Source organism: Ambystoma mexicanum, chromosome 14, assembly GCF_040938575.1.
Source record: "Ambystoma mexicanum isolate Mex_15411 chromosome 14, UKY_AmexF1_1, whole genome shotgun sequence".
NCBI lineage: Eukaryota > Metazoa > Chordata > Amphibia > Caudata > Ambystomatidae > Ambystoma > Ambystoma mexicanum.
This window is the reverse complement of record NC_090940.1, coordinates 10534383-10559655: the sequence shown is the minus strand read 5'-3', so window position 1 is coordinate 10559655 and position 25273 is coordinate 10534383. Positions and strand designations below refer to the sequence as shown.

The 25273-nt window shown below is 45.2% G+C and overlaps 1 protein-coding gene across 2 annotated transcripts in view; it reads right to left on the bottom strand.

Moving 5' to 3' along the window:
* The window catches only part of LOC138527344 (N-acetylated-alpha-linked acidic dipeptidase 2-like), a 501035-nt gene that overhangs the window by 37419 nt on the left and 438343 nt on the right, over window positions 1–25273 (bottom strand). For both annotated transcript variants that reach the window (XM_069638406.1, XM_069638405.1), the window contains exons 15-16: window positions 12612–12864; window positions 11070–11151 (exon numbers count right to left, since the gene is read on the bottom strand). In XM_069638406.1, the coding sequence (XP_069494507.1) occupies window positions 11070–11151; window positions 12612–12864 (335 nt within the window). The remainder of the gene's footprint in view (window positions 1–11069; window positions 11152–12611; window positions 12865–25273) is intronic.

The window sequence follows — 25273 nt, the reverse complement described above, 5'->3', positions numbered from 1 at the left end:
TCTATTTTCTTCGTCGAAGGTTGTACCTGGTGGTACCCAAGATTGTTTGATCCGAAAATAAGGTGTTGTCACTTCCTGAGGGAAGCGACGTATCGGAGGCGACGGAAGTCACAGAACTTGAAACAGTGTTTTCCGGAAGTGATTTTTCAAAAGAGTGCGGAGACAAAATGGACTATTCCCCAAGCTCCACGGGCTCAGAGAAATTCTCCGACGCACTCACAGCGCTGTTTGCTACTCCAAGATCAGGGACTGTAGCATCAGCGAGGGGATCTGCTTCTTCTGTAACGTGTGGCGTCGGGTGAGGAAGTTTCTTGACATGCGTCGCGTGGATCCAGTGTTTCTTCCCAGCCACCCGCACTGCTGTCCGGGTGACCAACAGCACCTGGTAGGGTCCCTTCCAACGAGGAGCGAGACAGGAAGACCTTTTGTAGGCCTTCACTAGGACCCAACTTCCAGGCTGTATATCGTGTCCTGGGCCCGTGAACCGTACAGGTAAAGCTGAATATACCTGGTGATAAATGAAATACAGGTTTTTAGTTAACTGGTTACAGTAGTCTACAAGCAATACATTTTCCACCTCTCTCAGGGCTTTAGGTTTTGGGAGACCCCAAATGTTAGCAGGTCTCCCCATCACTACCTCAAATGGAGAAAGCCCAGTCTTAGTTTGAGGTGTGGTACGCATAGCCAATAATACAATAGGTAAGGCATCTGGCCATTTCAGTTTGGTATCGGCACATGTTTTTGCAAGCTTATTCTTTAAGATACCATTATGTCTTTCCACCAACCCAGCACTTTGAGGATGTCTAGCTGAGTGAAATCGTTTCTCAATATGTAATGCTGTGCATATCTGCAAAATTACTGCTGCAACAAAATGAGGACCATTGTCCGACCAAATTACCCTTGGGAGCCCAAATCGAGGAAAGAATTCTTTTACCATAATCTTTGCAGTGGTCATGGCGGTAGCATCTTTAACGGGGAAAGCCTCGACCCATTGACTAAAGGCACAAATAATTACAAGAACATATTTCAGATTGTAACACCGTTCCATCTCAATAAAATCAAAGTGAATGACCTCGAAGGGAACAGAAAGGGGCCCAAAGCTTCCCCTTGGAGTTACTGTCCCCTTACCCACATTGTGCTGTAAGCAGATCATACAGTTCCGAACATGACATTTTGCAGTCTCCAGAATCTTGTTATTCACCCAAACTTGTTCTAACATTTTCGTGATCTGCTGAGCACACACATGTGTAGGACCGTGTGCCATCGTAACCATTGCCAGTACATATGAATCAGGGAGCAACCATTTTCCTTCAGATGTATCCACCCAACACCCATCATCACCTAGTTTCCCACCTTTTAGATTCTTCTGTTGTGGCATCAGTTTGAATATCTCGCACAGACCCAATACCTTCATCCATTATATAAGCATCTTTCATTTCCCTCAGAGCATACATGTCCGTGCTAAGGTCTGTGGCCGTTTGCCTGGCTATCAGGTCCGCAAAAGCGTTCCCTTTTCCCACATCATCTATGACCTTACGATGTGCTGCACATTTCATGATCGCTAACTGCCTAGGGAGCGAGAGTGCCGAGAGCAATTGCACTATCAAGGGGCCATGCTGAATCTTGGTCCCATGTGAGGTCAGGAACCCTCTTTCCGACTAGAGCCTCCCAAAGTTGTGGGCCACCCCAAAGGCGTACTGGCTATCAGTATATATATTTACTATACGCCCTTCGGAGAGTTCACAAGCTCGGGTCAATGCTATAATCTCTGTGGTCTGCGCGGAGTTATGCGAAATTCTCTTAGTTTCAAGAACTTTACTCAATGTAGTAACTGCGTAAGCAGCTGTAGATGTACCATCTGAAAGTTTGAAGCAGGAGCCATCACAAACAGCTCCCCTTCTGCATTGTCCAAAGGAGTATCTATAAGATCTATCCTGCCCTTCGTTTCTTGTTCAGTGGTATACAGGCAGTCATGTAATTCTTCGTCACCGCAAACAGTGTTTTGCGGGAAAGGTAAGAGTTCAGCCGGATTAAGAACACAACACCTCTTAATTTGAATGTGAGGGGCAAACAGAATTAATTCATACCTTGTTAACCGTGCAGAGGTGAGGTGTTGCGTTTGGGTTTTGTTCAATAGGAAATCTACAGAGTGAGGTACCATCAAAATCAAATCATGGCCTAGGACCATTCCCTCACTCTGTTTTACAGATGCGGCAGCAGCAGCGACAGCGCGCAAACATCTTGGCGAAGCGCATGCGACAGGATCAAGGGCGGAGGAGTAGTAGCCGCACGGCCTATTCTTCCCTCCGTGTTCCTGTGTTAACACAGCCAAAGCACATCCATCACATTCATGCACAAACAACACAAAGGCCTTGTCATAATTTGGAGTACCCAGAACCGGTGCAGAGCATAACGCGGTTTTGAGAAGCTCAAATGATCGTTGATGTTCCGATTTCCATGGCAGTGGCAGAGAAATGCCCTTCTTCGTCAAAGCCAACAACGGTTTTATCACTAGCGAAAAGTTTGGGATCCACAATCTACAGTAAGAAGCCATACCTACAAATATCTACTTTCCTTATGTATAGGGATGCTAAAGAAAGCATTTTTTAAATCCACAACGCTGAAGTGCGTAGCCGTAGCAGGGATCATTGTCAATATCATTGTTACATCAGGCACGATTGGGAATTGTGGGGCGACAACTCTTGTTAATAGCACGAAGATCAATTATGAACAGGTATGGATTGCATTGTCGCCTTTCTTATATACAGGCAAGATCGGACTGTTACACAAACTACCTGTAATCTCCCCGATCACCACACGATGCACAAAATCAGAGACAATGCATTTCAAAGCACGCTCCCCCTCAACTGATATTTTATACTGCTGAATGCGTGGTAGTTTAACTCCATGTTTCAAAACTATTTTAACGGGCTCAATCTGTAGTACCCCGACATCATTGTCGTCAACCGCCCATAAACATTCCGGGACAATGCTAAACTCAGGAGGTAAAGGTCGAATCAGAAACTGAGAATTGGGAAGTTGCTGTGGTGAAACCGTCAGCCGTACTCCATCAGAGGAACAATGAATTACTGCATTCAATTTCTTTAACAAATTCAACCCCAGCAAATTCTCTCCACAGTTCAAAGTCAGAAGAAAAGGGCAATGGTCCGTAAAGGGACCCAAAGAAACAGACACCGGTGAAGAAACCGGACAGACAATTTGTATACCAGAAAACCCTACGGAAACATTTGTTTGCCCTGACAGTGGAATGTTTGGAACCCGAGAATGATCAATGGAGCACTTCTGTGCTCCAGTGTCTATCAAAAACTGGTGTTTCCTATTCCCTACTAATAATTCAACGTAGGGGCCTTTCTGATTAACGGGAATAGGTGAAGGTTCCAAACCCTGCTTCGGGCAGTGCTAATGAAATAGAGTATCGTCGGAAGGAAGCTCTTCAGAAAGGTAGGCAGCAGAAGGGTGATCAAATATGTTCCTCGAGTCCACACTCGAGGTCTGATTTTCCCGTGAAAAAGGTTGCTGAGGATCTTGCAAAAACTGACCTCTATCAGGGCCCCCTGCTCCAGGGCGGCCCCTAGGTTGTCTACCCATACTCCCAAACGCACTGTTTGACCTTTGTCGAAGGACGGGGCACTGTGCTCGCCAATTACCTTCCTGGCGGCAATAAGCACATTGATTAATATTCACAGAACCCAAAGGAGCATTTCCTTTTGCGAGATACTGACCTCTGGTCTGTGTCGTGCCTCCTCTGGGGTTTCTAACAATTTGTTGTAATAAAACTTTGGTTTTCAAATCTCCTTTCCTCTTTTCTATTTTCTCCTTCTCATTATTAACACGGTTCTCATAATACTGAGCCATGTGCAAAACCTCAGATTGAGATTTTGCCTGCCAAGGGCTCTCAGAGGACATAATCTGTGACTGGATGTCGGGCAACAATCCACTTACAAATTTGTCCACAAACAACCTTTTCCCAGACTCTGTACCCAAATCCTGCCCACTGAAGTCAGAAAATACCTGCTCGTATCTCTTAAAGAATTCGGTGGCGCCTTCAGTTTTCCCTTGAACACAGGCCGTAAGCTTGTCCCAAATAATTATTTTCTCGGGAATTATAGTTTTTAATTTTGCGACAATTCTATCAGGCAAAGTAAGTATTACCTGAGGTGGTTTCTCACCTGCTGGTCTTTCCCCATCAATCCTAATCATATTAGCCCATGTATCTCCCAACCCTGGCACATCGTCTATTGTCCGAACCTGCTTCCATACATCTACGGGTAGGAGTACAGGGAATAGCAAGTCAATATCACTTAAGGTGAACACAGAGGACTGCAAGACGGACTCTATCTCTTTGTAAAACCCTGTTGGGTTTTTCCTGATATCGGGAACTGATTGTCTAATAGTGTTCACTTCCTGTCGTGAAAACGGGACGTGAACGAATTGCGATACATAATGTGCAGGGATATCCACAGCGGGTGCACCAATCCGAGCGTTGGCGGGAATCTCAACCTTTGGGACAAAGGTCGGAGGAACCTCTCTCATAGGCAACTGAGATATAGGTACCTCCGGCCGCTTACTAAGCAACAGAACCACGTTGAGCGCTAAGGCAGCCGAAGACGTGTCGGGCGAAAAAGCCCTTTTACAAATCCCCAACAATTCTATGGGGCAACTAACCTTCTTTCTTACACATTCTTCTTGCAGGTACTGTACCGTTACCTGAATTACCTTTCCTTGCATTTGTACTGTATACTGACTATACGTGTCATATACTTCATCTGGCGGAATCGATGAATCCGAGCTCCATCGAATCGCATCTTTGGTACAAATTCGTACTTCCTCAGGTGCCGATCTACGACACGGAAGGAACCGTTTCTGTACATACATACTATCGTCTTCGTCATCCTCATCTCGTGACTTTTCAAAGTCCTTCCTATACTCAAACAATCTTTCAACATGACCATATACTTTCTGCTCTGTGTCCCTCGAAAGTGCCAAAGCATTTAGATCTCTCACCCCTTGTGGAAGATCCGAATTTTATAATCTACCCCACATCACACATAAATGAGTCCCCAAACCTTCGATAAAAACATTTTTCTCTGGAAAACTGTTCAAATTAGATAATGTGGAAAAAACATTAACTTGATCACCTTTCTCCATACAGTGCTTAGCCCATGCAAACAATTCCTGTTTCTTATCTGCAGAAACAGTATTACGAGTGATGATCTTTGATCCTGCACCTTGATCAACTTCAGTCAATACGAGACCACTCGGGAGCGGAGGTGCAGGTAAATTTAATAAAGGTGCAACTATCGGCGCAGGAGGAAGGGGCGGTGCGATAGGTGGAGGGACAACAACTAGAGGAATAGGAACAATAGGTTGTACAGGGGGAACAGGAATAACAGCAGGAACAACAGCAGGAATGGGCAGAGCGCCCAAGAAAGGATCATACGGAGGTGGCGCAGAGGCACCAGGCCTGCGTTCGTTTAACAATTTTTCAATAAATTCTTCAGAAACATGAAAATCTTTAGAGGGGTACATTTTCTGGATTCCAAGTGAAAAAGCCCTATCCATATTTTTAACTGATTCTGAATGTTTTTCTTTATCATATAACAACGCTTTTTCGGCATTTGTTTTATGACGGCGTGCATGTTTATCCCTACTTTTAAGCTGCTGTAACGCTTCTTTTTCCAATTCTGTAAAACATCAAAGGCTGCAGGTCTAGCCTTCTTTTTTAGCAAGACCGATTCTAGGTATTCAATACGGGAGATCTCAAAACTGCCATTGATTGGCCACTGAAATTCGGAGGCATGTCTGGTCTGTCTGTGCCAAATATCATTAAATACTATACTACCAATGCCATACTTACAGTACATAGTACATGCCGGCGACCCCTCCTGTGGTGCCGGGCGGCTAAATTCCAAAGATTGTCGATCGCTGCGGAACAGAGCCCTAAAGCAGCTAGACAATTTCCTAGGCATTTCACAAAAAATTGGTGTTACCTGGTCAATAATTGTGTCTGCAGATACAATACGCCAAATTCAAATTGTCAGGGTTAAATTAAGAGCCGGGTCACGACTTCACCTCACCAAACCTAAGGAGGACCGTACGGTTTATCAAATAACTTACCTAACGAATTTTACCTTGTGTTTGGTGGTTTCGACAAATCTGCCAGCCTCAAAAATGGACCCTCGTCAAGATGCCGTGTCAGACCACACGACTATCGTCCAAGGATCGGATCGTGCAGCACTGCCGAGGTATCGGGTCTCGTTCGGTTGGGCCCGCAGAATCACACCGTCCGATCCCGGTTCGATAATCTGCGTCAACCTTCAATGATCTGGCATCAATCTTGAGGGTCCCTGTTCGGGCGCCAACTGTGAAAACATAAAAATTGATATGAGGCTGGGAATCCCAAAAGAAACACACAAACACAGGTTACAAAGGACATACAAGTGCTTTATTTAAAAGCTACAACAGTTACCAAAGTCAATTGACAAACGGATAGCTATTCGGCTCTCAGAGTAACGTAACGAACTTCAACGAGGGTTCGATGCATTAGTAGAGAGACCGTACATTGGAATACTTGGGCTTTTATATCCTTTATCCAGCCCTTGGCCAACCCCCTCGCGGGTTAACCATTCTTGGGATCAGGCGTAGGGTTCCTTGCCAGGTCAATCCTATAATGTATGCATTTTGATCAGTTCCGCTGATACAGTTGTTCATTTACACATAGGTCAGTAATAGGACAAGGTCTCAGTTCGCGACCCCGACAAGTGGCCTGCAGGCATATCAATTATTCGTGTGTGCGGAGTCACAACGGCCAGAATCTCACTCAGAATGTCATTCAGCCTCCATTTTGATGTTCAGGGTGACTTCCACATTACGAGAGAACCTAAAATGGCGGCTAAATCCAAGATGGCGACTTACATTACTTTTCGTTAAGGTCAAGACCTTGCCGTGGAGTCTATTTACATGATATTTTAGACAACGTGGCGTAGGCCAATACACATTCAATGACTGCGATAGGAGGCATAATATTATTTCAATTTGGACAAGGTGGCAGAATGCTTCTCGCTGGGACCCCTGAACCCCCACAGAAATTGCCTGGTTTGTACACACCACATGCTATGTGGAGGAGCTAGGCCTGAAAGTAAATTCCAAGAAGACCGCAATTATATACTTCTCGCGAAAACCCAAAAAGCTTTCCAGAATGTTCAAAACTGGTGACTGTATTATACCGTCCGTCTCGCTCTGACGTGCTCTCGCACCCCTTCTGCACCCAGACATGCTGGGTAAGAAACTACTAGAATAAAACAGGCCTTAGGGGGGACTTTTCCTATCACCCACACTCCATTGAGTGCATGCTTCAGGTGTGTGAAGCCAAACACTGGTCTGTGGCCCTCTCTGGCACAGTGAAAACCAAACAGAGAGCTACGGGTTCTGGAAACATCTCTCAGGACTCCCCCTGCCAGCTGCAGGTCACAGGGAATGGGCGCCCTAGAAGGTCATTTTGGTTTGGCCTCCAGTGATTTATTTTGACATCTTAAGGAGTGGCCCCTGCAACCCAAGGAAAACGACAGCAAATGAAATTTGAAGCAGGAAAAGAACTTCCCATGTTCCAAGGAGGACTTTTCTGGAAGAAGACTCTTCACCCGCACTTAAAACTAATATTCCCAATCCCCTTAAACACTTAGACAAACACTATCCACATTAAGAAAACAGTCCTGACTAATTTCCAGGGACTAAAAAGCAATCAGGAAATTATAAAAGAAAGAAAAAGATGTCTTGGGAGCATTGCTCTTTTTCATAGACAACCTCACCTGTCCTGGTCCTCACACTTAGAACATTCAACATTACTAATTGTAATGGGTCCTTTATAATGCGCTTAATACCCAGAGATTTCTAAGCGTGGACCCGGGGATCGAACCTGTGTTGCTCCGATGACGCATCACGCCTGAGCTATCCTCCCGAGCACTGTGGTTTAATGATATTACATTAAAGATGGTGACTGCTAGGTGGGGGAAGAAGCATATCTTGGCAGAAAGTCTTTGAGCAGAAGGCTTGTGAAAACAGAATCAAAACATCGAGGCTGAGTACCCCAAAAGGAAATACATCGAACACGGGTTACAAAGGAACATACAAAGTACTTTATTTTATACTGAATCCAGTTACAAAAACAGAGCAAAATCAGATAGCTATCAGCCCTCAGTACAACACAACGAACTCCAGCGTGGTTCAGTGTGTTCAGTGACAGACGTCGTACATTAGAATGCATTCACTTTTTATACACTTGGTGGGCGCGATGTCCAGCTCCACTTCGGGTTAATATTCCTTTTAATACATCACCGATCTAGGGTTTGTGCCAAGTCTCAAATAACCGCATATAACTGGTTTGCCTTTAATACATGTATCAACAAGCATATGCAATAACTGTGTATTCTAGAGTTTTCCATGCAGGCCTTCTTAAAAATTAATACAATGTAGTTAAACAGATGTTCTTCGTTCAGTATTTGAATACATTGTCTAAACATATGCTTGTGGATTAGTTTCTTTGCACGAGTAATCCTTCTACACATAGGTCAACGAAGGACAAGGTCTCAGTTCACGACCTCAACAAGTGGCCTGCAGGCAAGCTACACATTAGCTATGTACAGAGGTCAAGACGGCCGTGTTGTATTCTGGAATGACATTGTCCACCATTTTAACACACACAGTGACTTTTACACAACGAATCCTAAAATGGCGGCTTACATGGATTTAAGGTCAGGACCTTGCAACACAGATTTCTTTCGCAAGCGACTTTTCGAGCAGCTTGGCATAGGCCAATATTAATATATTTATTACAATAGGAAGCAAAATATACTTTCTCTTTCGACAGGCTATCATGCATTTCTCCTAAATAGAATCAGGTGAATAAAAGAATTATGAGGGCAGTCCTTCAGGAACTACATTTTAATCAATGACGGCCCCTTTAGTGTCAGAGGGCCGCTATTGATGCCGCAGCAATATCTGGTTTGTTGGCCCCTCAGACACCCGGACAGAGAGAATATGTAGTGCTGAGTCCATATCTGCTTTGATGGCCCCCAGTGGTGTGAGGGGACCACCCATCATTGACAACCTCTATCTACACAATTTGATAAAGTTTGTATTTTGTATTTTATTTTATATTTTATACAGCACCTTAGGCCAAAGCGCTGCACATAAAATCAAAAACAGTACAAAAAAGGGAAGTCAATATTTAAAACACAAAGAATTTCAGTAATTGTAAAAAGTCCTCATTAACAGATAAAAGAAGATGGGATCGTAGGGAGACCCAAAAGGGTTAATAGAACAGAGAGAGAGAGGGAGAGCATTCCAATTTAAAGGTGCAAGAAGAGAAAAAGACTGAAAACGAGATTGAGCACAAGGAGGAGAAGAAACTATAAGATGTTACTGAGGAGCGGCACAAAGAGAACGAGACGGAAGATAAAAAGAGACAAGTGAAGACATGTAAGGAGGAGCGGCACAATAAAGACCTTTAAAAACCAAACATAAAAAATGAACTTTAAACAGTGATGAAAAGAAATCCGTCCAAGTGGAGCCAAAGAGGAGGAAATAGAATCACGAGGAGCCAATTGACAAAGGACACGAATAGAGGCATGAAACACAGATTTCAGCGGAGCTAAATGAGAAATAGGAAGTCCAAAGAGTGCAGAAGAGCAATAAAAAAAGTTGTGAAAAATGAAGGCAGACACCAGTAGCTTTGTGGCTCTGAAAGTCATAAACAAACAAGCTTTCCTGATGTTATATAAGTGAAATCGACAGGAGCGAGCAGAAAGTGAAAGTGAAAGTGAAATATGATGAGATAGCAGAAGGTAAAGAAACCAGAGAAGTAGAACTAGAACTAGAAGGGAAGAAAATATCCTGCGTTATTGCAACATTAAGAACTAAAAAATGATCTGACATCCATGATTGGATAGCAAGTAAGCATGGATATCATCAGAGAAATGTGGGAATGAAAGAAAAATCTGTGTGTCATTAACGTCGAAGTGATGCAAGAACCCGAAAGAAGAAATAGCCCCAGCTAATGAAGACGAGTAGAGAGAGAAAATAAACGGGCCAAGAACTGAGCCTTGTGGAACACCCGAGGTAAGTGAATATGTTTCAGAGGAAACCCCTGACCAAGAGACTGAGAAAGTTCTGAGAAAGTTCTCTTGGATAGATATGATTTAAACTAAGCTATAGTAGAACCAGAAAAACCAAAAGAAGAAAGAGCAGACAACAAAAGTGTGTGATCAACAGTGTCGAACGCGGCAGAAAAATCATGAAATATAAGAAGAGAAGACCGTTTGTCATGATGTGCATATTGTAAAGAGTCCAGGACAGAAAGAAGAGCAGTCTCAGTAGAATATCCGGGCGAAACCCAGATTGAAAACGAGGGAGAATAGAATTTTGAGAGACAAAAGTATAACCTTGAGTATAGACTATGCGCTCGAGAATTTTAGAAAGAAACGGAAGAAGTGAAATAGGACGAAATTTAGAAGCAGAAGAAACTTCAGCAGAGGGTTTTTTGAAGATAGGAATATTAGTAACATGCTTGAATGAAGAAGGAAAGATAGACGAAAATAGACAAGAATTAAATAAAATTGTAAAATAAGAGACAAGTGAGGGATAGATTTTAGATTTAAGTGCAGATGGTATAGGATCCAAAGGGGAAGAAGTAGGGTGAGCGCGAGGCAGAAGACAAAGAGTTTCTTTGTTAGTAATAGGACTGAACCCAGAAACGGTTACCTTGGGAGATTCCAGAAGAGGAACAGAAGACAGAGAGCTATCCTGAGTACGAGAAGACTCAATAGCTGATCGAAAGGATCACAGATGACTGGTCAGGAGTTTCTACTTCTTCAGCACGGATGTGCCCATGGTGTCTCAATGGGGGGCTTTGAGCTGGGAAGGGGCAGGCAAAGCTACCTAACTCTAGGGTGTGAATATGGTGCTCTGGTTGTGAGCAGGAAGCCTGACCGCCACTGAAGGACCCAAACCCCCCCCATGCTAGCCAGGAACCTCCACCTGGACCTACTTACTTCTTCAAGTTGATCTTGCCCAGTTTTGCGTGTAGAGTCGTTGCAGCTTCGTGGAAGTCAGCGGCTGCGCTTTTTACCCCATCTGGGAAAAGAGAAACATGAAGCAGGGTTAGGGACAAGACATGTGACCTAGAAGGAGTGAGACAGAGAGAACGAGACAGCGAGAAAGAGACAGAGGGAGAGAGACAGGGAGAAAGAGGGAGAAAAAGAGAGAGGGTGGGGGCTGGAGATAGAGAGATGGTTTTGGAGAGAGAGTGAGTGAAAAATAGAGAGAGGGACAAGGAGAGAGATAGAGAGGGAGATGAAAATAGACGGGTGGAGAGGGGGCAAGAGCCAGAGAGTCTTTGTGGGTAAACTATCCCCACTTAACCCTCAGTATTTATGTTATTTGTTTGAAACCTTTACAAAGGGGAAATGAGAATGGGGGGGATAAGGAATGCCGGGGACGGGAGGAACTTTACCCGGTCTTAGTGATCACGAGAAGTCCCTCTTAGGGTCTATCCAGGAACATCACTGGGGTCAATGGGCATCTGATGGACCCATATATGTTTCTGAGCCCCCACCCTCATATTACATCTTCGACAAGTTCAGTATTGAGTTAGAGGGGTTCAAGCTATGTTGCAAAAATGCAAAAAAAACATCAGCAGTTGCCCAAGGTGGGGGAAGCAGGGGCTACTAGCAATGGTGACAGGGCCGTCTGGGTGGCACATCCCAACCTTTAGTCTAGCTGCAGTGGGCGACTCTGACCTCCTGCCTGTTGTGTTGGTGGAGTGAAGAGAGCAACAGCGAAGGAAAGAACATGGAGGCCAGTTTCCCCATCTCTGTTCTCCAAGGCAGGGAAGAGGCTAAGCGAAGGGACCGGGCTCTTCCAGTAATGCGCGGATCCAGCTGAAGCAGGGATACAGCCCATATCAGAGGACTGTACCATGCTGCCCTACCAGAGTCTGGGAGATCATGGCCTACTAGCGGACCCCTGAACCCATCCCTGAGTCCCGAGATAAGGTGCGGCGGGCAGAGAGTAGGATGAGCTACTCTTGACCTCGCAACATGTACATCTAAGACACCTTAATGGTAGATTGTGCCTCAGCCAGAAGCCCCCAACTTCTCTCTCTCGCTCCCCCTCACTCTGCCTATCTGTGCCTGTCTCACTCTCTTTCACCCTCTTTGTTTCCTGTCACCCTGTTTCTCTTCCCCCTTTCTCACTCTCCATCGTCCTCTCTCCTTCCCTGTGTCGCTCTCACCCACTCTCGTTCTCTCCCACCTTCTTTCTCTTTCACACTCTTATTCCTCCCTCCCCTCTGCCCTTCTCTCTCCCCTGCACACTCCCCATCTATACCTCTTTCGCCCTCTCTTTCTCTTTCACCCTCTCTCATTCTCTCTCACCCTCTCTTTTTTCTTCTCACCCTCCAACCCCAATCGTCCATCTATCCCTCTGTAACTCTCTCTTCCTTATTCCCCCCGTTCCCTCTGCCTCCCTCTCGGCTCTTATCGTTCTGTCCCCTCTCTCCCCCTCTTCACTCCTGATCCCACCCGCACTCTCACCTAGAGAGATGTTCCAGCTCTGCAGAAGAGGTCCTTCCGTTTTTTCCACTTCCGCTGTAATCCTCTGCAAGGCGGAGGCATACTCCAGGCAGTCCAGTCTCAAGAGGACTCTATCAGCCAGGGTCAGCGCCATCTCTCCCCACATCCGGGCCACTGCCTGGTGGAACTTGAAGCCCCGATCCATCAGACGGGAGACCAGGTCGTAGGTCTCATAGGCTGAGTGGTACATGGGGTAGGAGCTGATAGGGTAAGCCTTAGAAAGAATAAACAAGACAATTTCAAGCATGGAGCAGAGCATCATGTGCTTACATACATGTGAAGGCAGAGCTTTCACGGGAAGGCATGGGTCAGTGATAACAGTGCTTTCACAGGAAGACATGGATCAGTAATAACAGTGCTTTCACAGCAAGTAAGGGGTCAGTAAGAACAGTGCTTTCACAGCAAGTAAGGGGTCAGTAAGAACAGTGCTTTCACAACAAGTAAGGAGTCAGTAAGAACAGTGCTTTCACAGGAAGTCATGGGTCAGTGAACAGTGCTTTCACAGCAAGTAAGGGGTCAGTAAGGACAGTGCTTTCACAAGAAGTCATGGGTCAGTAATAACAGTGCTTTCACAGCAAGTAAGGGGTCAGTAAGAACAGTGCTTTCACAGCAAGTATGGGGTCAGTAAGAACAGTGCTTTCACAAGAAGTCATGGGTCAGTAATAACAGTGCTTTCACAGGAAGTCGTGAGTCAGTAATAACAGTGCTTTCACGGGAAGTCATGGATCAGTAATAACAGGACGTTCACAGCAAGTAAGGGGTCAGTAAGAACAGTGCTTTCACAGAAAGTCATGGGTCAGTAAGAACAGAGTTTTCACAGGAAGTCATGGGTCAGTAAGAACAGTGGTTTCACAGCCAGTAATGGGTCAGTAAGAAGAGTGCTTTCACGGGAAGTCATGGGTCAGTAATAACAGTGTTTTTATAGCAAGTAAGGGGTCAGTAAGAACAGTGCTTTCACAGGAAGTCATGGCTCAGTAAGAACAGAGTTTTCACAGGAAGTCATGGGTCAGTAAGAACAGTGGTTTCACAGCCAGTAATGGGTCAGTAAGAAGAGTGCTTTCACGGGAAGTAATGGGTCAGTAAGAACAGAGTTTTCACAGGAAGTCATGGGTCAGTAAGAACAGTGGTTTCACAGCCAGTAATGGGTCAGTAAGAAGAGTGCTTTCACGGGAAGTCATGGGTCAGTAATAACAGTGTTTTTATAGCAAGTAAGGGGTCAGTTAGAACAGTGCTTTCACAGGAAGTCATGGCTCAGTAAGAACAGAGTTTTCACAGGAAGTCATGGGTCAGTAAGAACAGTGGTTTCACAGCCAGTAATGGGTCAGTAAGAAGAGTGCTTTCACGGGAAGTAATGGGTCAGTAAGAACAGAGTTTTCACAGGAAGTCATGGGTCAGTAAGAACAGTGCTTTCACAGGAAGTCATGGGTCAGTAAGAACAGTGCTTTCACAGGAAGTCATGGGTCAGTAAGAACAGAGTTTTCACAGGAAGTCATGGGTCAGTAAGAACAGTGCTTTCACAGGAAGTCATGGGTCAGTAAGAACAGTGCTTTCACAGGAAGTCATGGGTCAGTGAGAACAGTGCTTTCACAGGAAGTCATGGGTCAGTAAGAACAGTGCTTTCACGGGAAGTCATGGGTCAGTAAGAACAGTGCTTTCACGGGAAGTCATGGGTCAGTAAGAACAGCACTTTCACGGGAAGTCATGGGTCAGTAAGAACAGAGTTTTCACGGGAAGTCATGGGTCAGTAAGAACAGCGCTTTCACGGAAAGTCATGGGTCAGTAAGAACAGTGCCTTCACGGGAAGTCATGGGTCAGTAAGAACAATGCTTTCACAGGAAGTCATGGGTCAGTAAGAACAGTGCTTTCACAGGAAGTCATGGGTCAGTAAGAACAGTGCTTTCACAGGAAGTCATGGGTCAGTAAGAACAGAGTTTTCACAGAAAGTCATGGGTCAGTAAGAACAGTGCTTTCACAGGAAGTCATGGGTGAGTAAGAACAGTGCTTTCACAGGAAGTCATGGGTCAGCAAGAACAGTGCTTTCACAGGAAGTCATGGGTCAGCAAGAACAGTGCTTTCACGGGAAGTCATGGGTCAGCAAGAACAGTGCTTTCACGGGAAGTCATGGGTCAGCAAGAACAGTGCTTTCACGGGAAGTCATGGGTCAGTAAGAACAGAGTTTTCACGGGAAGTCATGGGTCAGTAAGAACAGTGCTTTCACGGGAAGTCATGGGTCAGTAAGAACAGAGTTTTCACGGGAAGTCATGGGTCAGTAAGAACAGTGCTTTCACGGGAAGTCATGGGTCAGTAAGAACAGTGCCTTCACGGGAAGTCATGGGTCAGTAAGAACAGTGCTTTCACAGGAAGTCATGGGTCAGTAAGAACAGTGCTTTCACAGGAAGTCATGGGTCAGTAAGAACAGAGTTTTCACAGGAAGTCATGGGTCAGTAAGAACAGTGCTTTCACAGGAAGTCATGGGTCAGTAAGAACAGTGCTTTCACAGGAAGTCATGGGTCAGTAAGAACAGAGTTTTCACAGGAAGTCATGGGTCAGCAAGAACAGTGCTTTCACAGGAAGTCATGGGTCAGCAAGAACAGAGTTCTCACAGGAAGTCATGGGTCAGCAAGAACAGTGCTTTCACAGGAAGTCATGGGTCAGCAAGAACAGTGCTTTCACAGGAAGTCATGGGTCAGTAAGAACAGTGCTTTCACGGGAAGTCATGGGTCAGTAAGAACAGAGTTTTCACGGGAAGTCATGGGTCAGTAAGAACAGTGCTTTGACGGGAAGTCATGGGTCAGTAAGAACAGTGCTTTCACAGGAAGTCATGGGTCAGTAAGAAGAAAGCTTCCACAAGAAGACATTGACTGGTGACACAGAGCTTTCAGAAGAAGAAATGGTCCAGTAAGAACAGAGCTTTCACATAAAGACTAGAGGGAATGATCAAAACAAGGTGACGTGACAAATGGTAATTCTGGGGGCAACACAGGTAGGGAATTGTTTAGGCATTTTCTGCATCTATATATATTGCCCCAGAAAACTGTGATGCCTCACTAAAAATGTTATGCCACTATTGCCACAGTAAAACGTGTTGAAACTCGCTTTGCAATGTGGTAATTAGCATGGTGATGTTCAAACTATCACGTAAAGTTGACAACAAATCCATGCATGATATGATATGATATGATATGGCATTTATAACGCGCCTGTACACAAGTGTTTCTAGGCGCGACGAGGCAAGGGAGGGGAAACAGAGGGAGGACAAAACAGCGATCTTACTAGGCCTTGTGTCATTCAGATCACGCAAGTGCAGGGAAGAGGGAAGGGGAGAAGTGCCCTGGGGGGAGGGGAAGGAAGAAGTGCAGGTAAATAAATAAGTGCAGCCAGCAGGTGACTCATAGGTGCAGAGGGAAGTGACTGTAGGGTTGCAGGAACAGACCATTAGGGTTTGGGGAGCACGGAGGCAGCGCAAGGGCAACTGGACATACAGGAGCCGGGGTCCGAGTTCAGAGGGTAGCCAGGTGACCAGTGCATGGAGCAGTCAGGTGCATCAGCAGGGGAGAGGAAGAGAGAAAGCGGAAGCAAAAAAGAAGCCTTGAGTTGCTTCCAGAACCAGAGGTGTTTCTGCTCAAGTTTGAGAGGCAGGGAGGCTGATCCAGAGGGAGGCCCCAGCCGAGGAGATAGATCTGCACCCAACCCTCTGATTGCAGAAGCGCTTGACCCTCAGAGAGTTAGAGGTGGATGAGCAGAGAGCTCGAGAATGAATATATTTTGGAAGAGAACGTTGGAGGTAGAGCGGTACCAGGCCCTAGAGAGCCTTGTGAACGATGCAGAGGGTCTTGAACTTGATCCTTGCAGCCATGGGGATCCAGTGAAGAGACTTCAGTGTTGGAGAGATACAATCCCTGGGCTTGAGGCCAAGGACAAGTCTAGCAATCTTGTTCTGGATAAGTTGTAAAGGTCGAAGAGTAGAGACAGGCAGATTTAGAAAGAGGCTGCTGCAGTAGTCCAGCCTAAAGAGGACCAGAGCTCTGGAGACAGTGAGCTTCTGGGGAAAGTGAGAAAAGGAATAATACCTCTGAGGAGGTGCAGCGGGTAGTTAGACTTCTTAGAGACGTCAGAAATGTGTGGAGAGAAGGAGACAGTGGAGTCGAAAATGACACCAATGTTCTTAGCATCACAGGAAGAAGCAGGAAGCGGGCCCAGAGTGGGCATCCAAAGAGAGAGAGGGAGAGAGGAAAGGAGGGAGCAGGTGTCCTGATGAGTAGAATCTCAGTCTTACTGGAAAAAAGGCAGAGATCATTGGCAGCACACCATTCCTGAATTGTGGCCAGACAGTTTGGTATGAGAGAAGGAGCAGAGATGGCTGAGGGGAGCCTGAAAGAGAGCTGGGTGTCATCCGCATAACACTGAAAGTTAGAGCAGAAATTAGCGATGTGGTGGGCGAGAGGTGCCAGGTAGTGGTTGAACAGCCAGGGGGAGAGGTTAGACCCCTGGGGAACACCACAAGTAGAGAGAGAGATAGAAGAGAGGAAAGACCCCAGTTGGACCTGAAAGGGTCGGTCAGTGAGAAAGGAGGTCAACCAGGCCAGGGGCTGATTGGTGATACCCAGGTTATCATTGAGGTGTTTGAGCCGGAAGGCATTGTTGATGGTGTCAAAAGCAGAGGATATATCAAGGAGAATGAGGACAGAAGGGAGATTAGAGTCAAGGTTGGAGAGCAGGTCTTTGCGGGTGTTCAGGAGAGCAGTTTCCATGCTTATGGCAGCTCTGAAGCCAGACTGGTGGTCGTGGAGACAACCAACAGATTCAGTGTGCAGATTAAGCTGGGAGTTGGCCAGGTTTCCCAAGAGTTTGCCCAGGAAAGGAGTGCTGGAGATAGGGTGATAGTCAGCTGGAGAGGAAGGATCAGCTGAGAGCGTCTTTAGAAGGGGGTGCACAAGGGTGTGCTTAAGGGGGAGGGGAAGTTTCAGTGGCAAAGGAGTGAGTGCAGAAATCAGCCAAGGCTGGAGCAAAGGTGTCTATGTGGTCTTTGATGGTTCTGGAGGAGCAAGGGAGAACCTGTTTTGATGAGACTTTCAAAGATCGGACTTCTCTATAAATATCGTCAGGGGTGAACAGGGGAAAGGAGGAGAAAGTAGAAGGAGAGACGCCACAGACGGGACAGGAGTGATAGATGAGAATGCCACAGCCTTCACATAGCTTTAGATAATGCAACATTCATTGAGGGCCCCCTTGCTGTCATTGAGATTGATTTAGAAAAAACCTATGGCTCCGTCTACTCTGAAGTTATAACGGCAGTACTGGAATGAATGGGTTTTGGGGGTCTTCATTCAATGGGTACAGTTCTTATACAGACACCCAGTGACCGTGACTCGGGTCAACGGTATATCTTCTCAGTGTTTTCCTTTGGAATGCGCAAGGCGCCAGAGTTGACCATTACTTTGTATCGTAGCCATCGAACCGCTAGCGATCTGGCTGCAAAGGCAATCCCTTCCTGACAGGCATTCTGTGGCCAACGGCTAGGAAAATCGAGCATCATTAGCCGCAGACGATTTGTTGCTCTGCATGGGTAAACCATGTACATCCATAGTTAGGGCCACAGACATTTTACAGATCTACGAAACTTACAGCGGACTCACTGTCAACTTGAATAAATTTATCCCGTTTCCTGTTCAGGGTGGTCCTGAGGTGATTCCCATAAACTGTGCATTCCAACTAGCAATCTTACTCTGGTTACCAATAGGTTTCTTGCTGATGTCAAATTCTTGTTGGCCCTCTCCCTTTCTGCATTCTGTCGAGCTGAATCCATTTTAGATGATGACGCTTCTGAAATATTGATATGTTCTCCAGAACACTCCGGTGAAGTTCTCCAACAGCGAACGAATGAGGATCAAAATTGCCCTAAGACTACTTCTATGGTGGGACTCGCAGCTACGGATTTCGCAGTCCACCCTCTACAATTCGGTCTGGGATGGGGGGCATCAGTTTTACAGAGCTTAAAAAGTACGATCGGTATACCAAATTGGCAGTAGCCAATGTATGGCTGCCCCGATATCTTCATACAAGGATCGCGTTGCAGTGGTTGACGTGTGCCGATCCTCTCCAGATTCTGCACTCTAAAATTGACATTGAAAAGAAGCCTCTCAAGAGATTGTCTTTAGTACTTGGGCAGCAACTAGAGTGATAGGCTGGGCAGGTGTGCCCACTAAGACGATTCCCCTCTGGTACAACAGAGATCTGCCTGAACTCACTGGATTTTGCACAGCGATGGCTGGGTGGGCACAGGCAACTTCTGGGGTGCGTGTTGACTGAAGGACGAATGATATTGTTTCAGGAACTGAAACATACCTTCCGACTGTTGCCATCAGGGAAGCTCCACTATATCTGATTTCGACACGCTTTGCAACAGCAACTCTGCTGGGATTTTGACTGCCTGGATCAGGGCCCCCTTGGAAGCTTGCTTAAATAAGGAGTTAATCCCAAAGGCGGCGATCTGGATTCTGTACCAGCCGCCCATTAACAGGAGTTAGGTGTTGGCTCCATTGACGCGGAGGACTGGAGGACGCCTTAAGGACCTCACGCGAAATCGCTATCTCAATTAAAGATCATACATCGAGTCTATTACACCAGAGATCTGTTGATTAAATGGACCATGTCCCAAACCTCAACTGTTTGCGCTGTCACGGTGCAATGGGCCCAGTCTATCATTTAACATGGCTCCGCCCAGTGGACCGCCGGTTATGAAACACATTTCTGAAATGTGTTTCGATCACACTCAATCAAAGTGTCCTGGATGGCCCCAAGCTATGCTTATTGAGGATGTGGGGCCAGGGCTGGCCCTAGGATCTGCATGGCCCTGGGCAGCAAAAGATGGGTGGCCCCCCTAATTTGCATAAATAGTGACATCAGTGATATAACAGAATGAGTCTTTAGTACGCAGAGGTATCATGGGAAGTAAAATTAGAAACATGTTGCCATGCGTAAGGTAGACAAATACGCTGTGGCGTCCAGTGTATGAAGTGTCACTATTAACATTTACCTATGTGGCAATATCAGGAGTGAAGCATTTTTTTGAAATAGCCGACAGCTGAATACTTCTAATTTTGACAGATAAGGCATAGTGTGATAAAAGTTGGGGGGCACTCACTATGGTTAAGTGGAGAAGCTGGGATTTGAGACCAGTCTGCAGTTCAGGTACTTAAACACATCTCTTCCCAGATGTAATTAATAGAAGTACTGTCTGCAAAGGTCGTTTGAAACTTTGGTTTAAAAGGACTATAGAAGGCATTGCAAAAAGATGGTGATTGGGTTTTGGTAACTGAAACTAATACCTGTTTTTGCAGAAGTTTCACAATTCTTTTTATTTTTATTGTGTGTATATTTGGGCATATTGCTAAATTTAGTAATATGCTTTTATTTCAGATAAGGATTATTTTGACTGTCAAAAAAAATTATAGCAAATAATAACTACTTTTATCAAGAACTGCTCACTACAAGATGAGAAGGGAGCCTTATGAATGTAGCCCCCGAGCCTTGATTGGAGGGTGTGAGCGGCCAAAACAGTTTGCCTGGGTGTGGAATAGCAGTGGACCTTATAGCAGAAAGTTGCAAAGGCAACTGAGCAGGTTGGGAGACTGTTGCTGCGATGTTATACGTTTAGTCCTTCCTGTAAATCATATGTCTTCTTTCCTATTCCTGCAACAACATGTGCTGTAAGATGTGTAGTTTTGACATGGGGATGAGTACAGCTCCCTCACTTCACTCAGTGAGGGATCTTTTGCCACCACAGCGAAGATCAAAAGCTGGCAGCCAAGAATATACGCACAGTAAGTGAACATATCTTAAAGTGAAAGATACAAATTTAGTTCACTTGACCTTTCCCCTGAGAAGAAAGTGCACAAGACAAAAGACAATTGGCCTTTCAAAAAAAGGTAATCAACAACAGAAAAATAACCTGAGAGAGGAAATGTTTCATTAAATACAGTTGCCAAGTATACAAGGGGTTCACCTTTTCAACCCAGTAATATGTCGTGAAATATTCCCTAGAAAACAAAATTCCAATCGGAGCACGTGCTTTGATTATTATTTTATGCGCCTTGCGGGTAAGTGTCTGCACTGGAAACATGACAACCTGGGAGAAATCCTGGTAGCCAAATCCTTGAGCAAACTTGCAGACCTCAAAAACACACAAGGGGGTTGCGTCCGCCCTCTGAAAAATGTTATCCTGTCCACTCACATGTATCCTTTACTTGTGCCCTGAAAAGCAGCACATGGCCACAATCGGGGAGAAATAACTGCACCAATCCCCAGGATTGAAACCTCTCTTGCCACATCCTGGGCAAATATTCATGACTCGCTTGCCCTCTCATCAATCCCCCTCAACCCCAAGTCGGCTTTCAACAAACTCTGATTTATAAAGATGACTTCAAAAGTGCACATGCCATAGTAAGGTGCCCATTCAAATATATAAATAATTACAGCAAAATGTTAAGCAAAACGTGTACAATTGTGGCATTAGTCCCTCCTTAACTTAGGAGACCACAAATACCAGAATGCAATTCAGCAAAATGCAAAGAAATGGCCTTTGGGTTTTGAGAAATGTATTTTAAAGAAGTATAACAATATGTAAGGTGTGAAAAGGTTACCTGTTTGTATTTGACAAATGCAGGGTTCATATATGATGTGATGAAAATATCGCATTCTACCAAAAATAAACACTTTTTGTGCATTCAAAATTAAATTCTGAAAATCTGAAAATAATGTGGCTAATTTAAAACTAGTTTAAGTGACATTGTAATTGACCTTGAGGAGAGCAGATTTTGGCAGCAACTGGAGCTTTGTGTCTGTGTTCAGAATGCAAAAGCCTACTTGCATTCCTTAACACGGAAACGTTATAAACATCTCCTGCAAAACAATGGTCTCTTAAATGGGCCATGATATGTAAATCGCCCTCACTTTAAGGCGCTGCTTGAAGAAAGAAAGTGGCAAGGAGACATTAAAATGTCTGCAGCATCTGATGGGCCGCTGGGAACGGGTGTCTTTCTCTCTCTCTCTACACGCAGAGGCCTTCGAAGCGTGGAGCTGTCCCCGCTAGGGGGGCCTGCAGGATGTCGAGGGGGGACATGAAGCTCTTAAAACAGGGTCTCCGGCAACTGCATTTACTAGGAAACGTAGTCAGCTATGGCTTCTGGGGGACCTGGCAACAATATTTGTACTCAAGGGGGGGTCAGCATAGACAAGTTTGAATACCACTACCAGTCACAGGAGGTTGGGAGGCGGCACTGTGGCCTCACACGAGCTTCGTACATGGAAACTGCACAGCAGTTGAGGCAGACACTGGTGCCTTGCAGGGCCCCTCTCATAGCGGGGCCCTGGGCCACAGCACAGACTGCCCATGCCTCAAGTCGGCTCTGTGTGGGGCGAATCTGTTTATTCTAGATACGCTAAACTATGTATAGCTAATACCCTGGTAGTGGCGGAGAGAGCTATAGCTCTACACCGGGGGACAGAAAGACCCACAGAGATCTTCTAGACAGGAACGAGGCTTACATGGCTGTTTGCCAGCAGAGGGAAGAGTGTATAATGCTCGGGTTGCCCCCGCAAACTCATGAAGATATGGGGCAGAGGGGAAAACCTGCAGGAGGATCATGACATGCGTGTGCCATGGTTGTATCATGTTTCTTTTCCTATGGTGCAGACCCGCTCTCGGTCATTGTAGGTTTTGTTATTACTACCCTGTATCATCAATATGTTTGTCTTGTTTTTTGTCTTTTGAAAAACTCAGTAAAAAGAATGGTAAAAAAAAGGCTGCCTGACAATTAAGTTATTCTGGACATTACTGTCAAGGTTAGTTTACCAATAAAAGCCACTTTTATTTTAATTTTAGAAGCATAACTAGATTGAAGACTAGACAAAGAGGAGGGTAGATAACACGAAGCAAGCATTCATTTATTGTCCCCAAGATGACAGCATTGGCTTAAGAAAAAAATGATATCAGTTTCTTATATTGCGTTTCATGCCGGACTCCAGCCACTGAGTTCAGTTCCGGGACTGGGTACCGAAGCCGCCTTGCTCAGTGCAGTCTTGTTTCCAGTGCCAGAGCGTTGCCCCTGAGCTGAGAAAGAGCATATAATGCCTTATGGGCGGTCTTTGCATCTGTAGATGGGGGACGTTCTTAGGGTGGGTAAAGCCGGTGGCTGCCTGGGGCTCAGTTTCTTTTAGGGCCCCGGATACGCTGTGCCAACCCATCCCAGTGCTCAGAGACCAGCTTCTGAAATCGAGCGCAAGAGCTCTGCTCCTGTTTTTTTGTTTTGGCTATGAGGTGGTGCTTTACTGCCAACTATAAGCCGAAACTATTGCATTGGAGTACAGATAGGAGGAAAATGACTTCTGAGGAGAAACACACAGCTTGTGGGTGTTCTTTAGTTATGTACCCACCCACTGACACTCCAGGGCCATGCTAATCCCTCAGGGCATTCCCATCACACCCAAAACACATCCTTCTGAGATTCCTTTGAGCTAGCTCTATCAAGCCCTACCATCGAACATGGTCCTTCCAGCGTTATTTCTAAGCAGTCTGCTGAGAGTTAATGGCTTAATTGCATCTAATAATGTGCTAATGGTGTAATAAAATGCCTTAACCAAGTGTGCCTTCGGCCACTTCATTTGTATCTGTATCTTGCACCGAAGACATGTCAAAAACAAGCACTGTCAAAGTTCTGACGGTTTTGGCTTGTATATAGGTATTTGCTAGGAACTGCTTATGACCTGGTCATCACACCATTTTCCAGCCGTTACCATCGTATGACCAGGTTGTGGCAGCATGGCAGATGCCTATCCCATGCCTAAACAAAAGCCCAAACTGTTGGCATTGCCATTTCATGTCTGCTTTGCATTTTATGCACAGAGTGAAACAGCAGCACAAGGCACTGCTGAAATGTCTAGGAAATATCGTCTTAATGTATTACTTTCGGATTAGCGTTGCATTTCAAAAGGCATGTAATTATTGGTGGAGGGTGACTGACACTGCAGTGAGTGGGTCATTGGGTGTCCCATCTCCCTTAAAAGTGGGTGATTAGTCAGAAGAGTGGTGTAAAACGAGAGTCATGCTGTGTGAAACAATGACCACAAGCACCTTTAACAAGTATTTATACTAACTAGTGTTGGAAGAAATGTGGATAAGTGCATAACTTGTGTACTTAAGAGCGAGAGACCCCTGACCAGCCCATAGAGTCAGAGCTTGCCTGTAGTACTTTAAGACGAGACAGCTGCACCTTGAGGTAGATGGGCTGTAGGATGTCTTACTCCAACACCAATCAATAAGGACAACTCAATGGTTTGGCAAAGGGAAGTCTGTTTAATGACAAGTATTTTTTTTTTTGTTTTAATCAAACAAATGATTTTTACAAAACTTTTTCTTTTGTCGATGTGTCAAGTTATCTTCTGTGTTTTAAGATTTAAAAGTTTTTATTCGAATTCACTAGAATCTTCAGCCAACTAGTGGCCCTTTGAATTTGCCGTCTTAGGCTGAGTTGGTTTCTAGTTTACTCAGAGCGTACTGAAGTATTTTGGTAGTCGCGGTTAGCTAGGTTGATCTATCTCCCCTAATCATCCTTGACCACCAGCATAGTTCGGATTCAAGCGTTAGATCAGACGCAAAATGTTGCATGTAGCTAGACCCAACTTTCCCAATTTCTGTGCAGTTGAGGAGAAGGTGCCTTACTGTTTCCTTTTCGCTTGGCTTTTGACAAAGTCTACAGTCGCTGGTAACTGATAAGCCTCTGATAAATTTGATCTCGTTTGTTGGAAGCAGATTTAGCCTAGCTCTTAGAAGGCAGTTTCTTGTTTGCCTGTTCGGGAATTGTTTTACGTAACCCTGGAGGTCATTCAATTTTTTTATATTTGGAGGCAGATGAAGCGTTAATTTATTTTCTGAGGCTTTGTCCAATGTCTGAATCCAGTCAAGATCTTTCAGTTTTCTTAGGATCCTCGATGGGTTTGACCGCAATTCCTCTTCGTCACCCTCGATTGATTTAAGTAGTGTCAGCATCCTTTCTTTCCAAAACTGTAGCGATTTGTTGGTGCCCAAGTCCAGTTCCATCTTTATTAGTTTAAACAAGGTGGGACTCGTTGGTATCAAGCATTTTCTGTACAGTTTTAGAGAGCTACAGTTTACTGACCCTAACAGGGACAGCAAGCTCAGCTCCCTGCGGATTGAGGCAACAGGCGTAGAGGAGGGCAATCCCAGGACGGTTCTCCAGTAGTAGGCTTCGAGTTTGTGCCAGATAATGGTAGGAAGTTGTAACATAGCCTCCACTCCGTATGTTACAGAAGGCACTACTTTAGATTTATAAAAGTTCAAAGCTGGGATCATCGAGAATCGTCCAAATTTTCTATCGATTGCTTTGCCTTTTGTAGCTAGTTTCCTCATTTTTGAATGAAGCGCTTCCTGCATGGCTAGTTCTTTTTTTGTACTGTCCAATATCACGCCTAGGTATTTGAAGCTCTGAACTTTTTCAAACGGAGACGAGCGGTAGTACCATTTGTTGTTATCTGATTTCTTCACTGTTCTTTCAAAAACAAGGATTTTTGTCTTTTCCTTGTTTACTTCCAGGTTATTTGCTGTC